This window comes from Penaeus monodon, chromosome 15, assembly GCF_015228065.2.
Source record: "Penaeus monodon isolate SGIC_2016 chromosome 15, NSTDA_Pmon_1, whole genome shotgun sequence".
Lineage (NCBI taxonomy): Eukaryota > Metazoa > Arthropoda > Malacostraca > Decapoda > Penaeidae > Penaeus > Penaeus monodon.
Window position 1 is genome coordinate 35,859,143 of NC_051400.1, and position 640 is coordinate 35,859,782.

Sequence of the window (640 nt, forward strand, 5' to 3'; positions counted from 1 at the left end):
AATGCATCCTAATCTGATCTTACTTAGTAGGAAAATGATTGTCTGCCTTCACGGAATACAAAGAAAATCCTTATCTATTATAGAATTTGAACTGGCGCTTGTCCAGTTTTTTTTTCTTTCTTTCTTTGTGGGGGGAAAAACCATACTAAATTTGTATACACTGCTAATGAGTTGTGCTACTATCACAATGTGCATGTCCGCTTCACCCTTCCATTTCCTCTCAGACAACAAGCAAACTTTAATTAGGATAGACTAGTACACTTCTGCATGGTTTTCAACTGGCCATCGACTCTCACCTCACTCATTCGCTACAAAATATAATCCACGAGCTTTAACCGCCCTCCATAGCACGCTGGCGATCGTTATCCTCGCCCTCTCACTGAACGGCTGTGGCATCGGCGGGCAGCAGGTGGCAGGGGTCGTCGACGCTATGAAGGAAGTCGTGTACGTATTTTGCCTTGCGGTGACCTTGCTCTACGAAATAGGCCCGCTTTAGGTCAGTTCTGCCTTGGGGGGGGGGACGGTAAAATAATTTCTTGTGGTTTATTTTCTTCGAAGTTCTTTCTGGCCTTCTGCTCACTCGTTTTTTTTTCTGTCGATTTTTTTTCGCTTTTTTTTCCTTATTTTTCTATCTAGAATT

The 640-nt window shown here is 43.0% G+C and overlaps 1 protein-coding gene across 1 annotated transcript in view; it reads left to right on the plus strand.

The window, feature by feature from the left end:
* Positions 1–640, plus strand: part of LOC119581989 (MFS-type transporter SLC18B1-like) — a gene marked incomplete in the record, with an annotated part of 13,480 nt that overhangs the window by 9,724 nt on the left and 3,116 nt on the right. Inside the window, 1 exon segment of the mRNA XM_037930176.1 lies at positions 349–444. Coding sequence (XP_037786104.1) covers positions 349–444 — 96 coding nt within the window.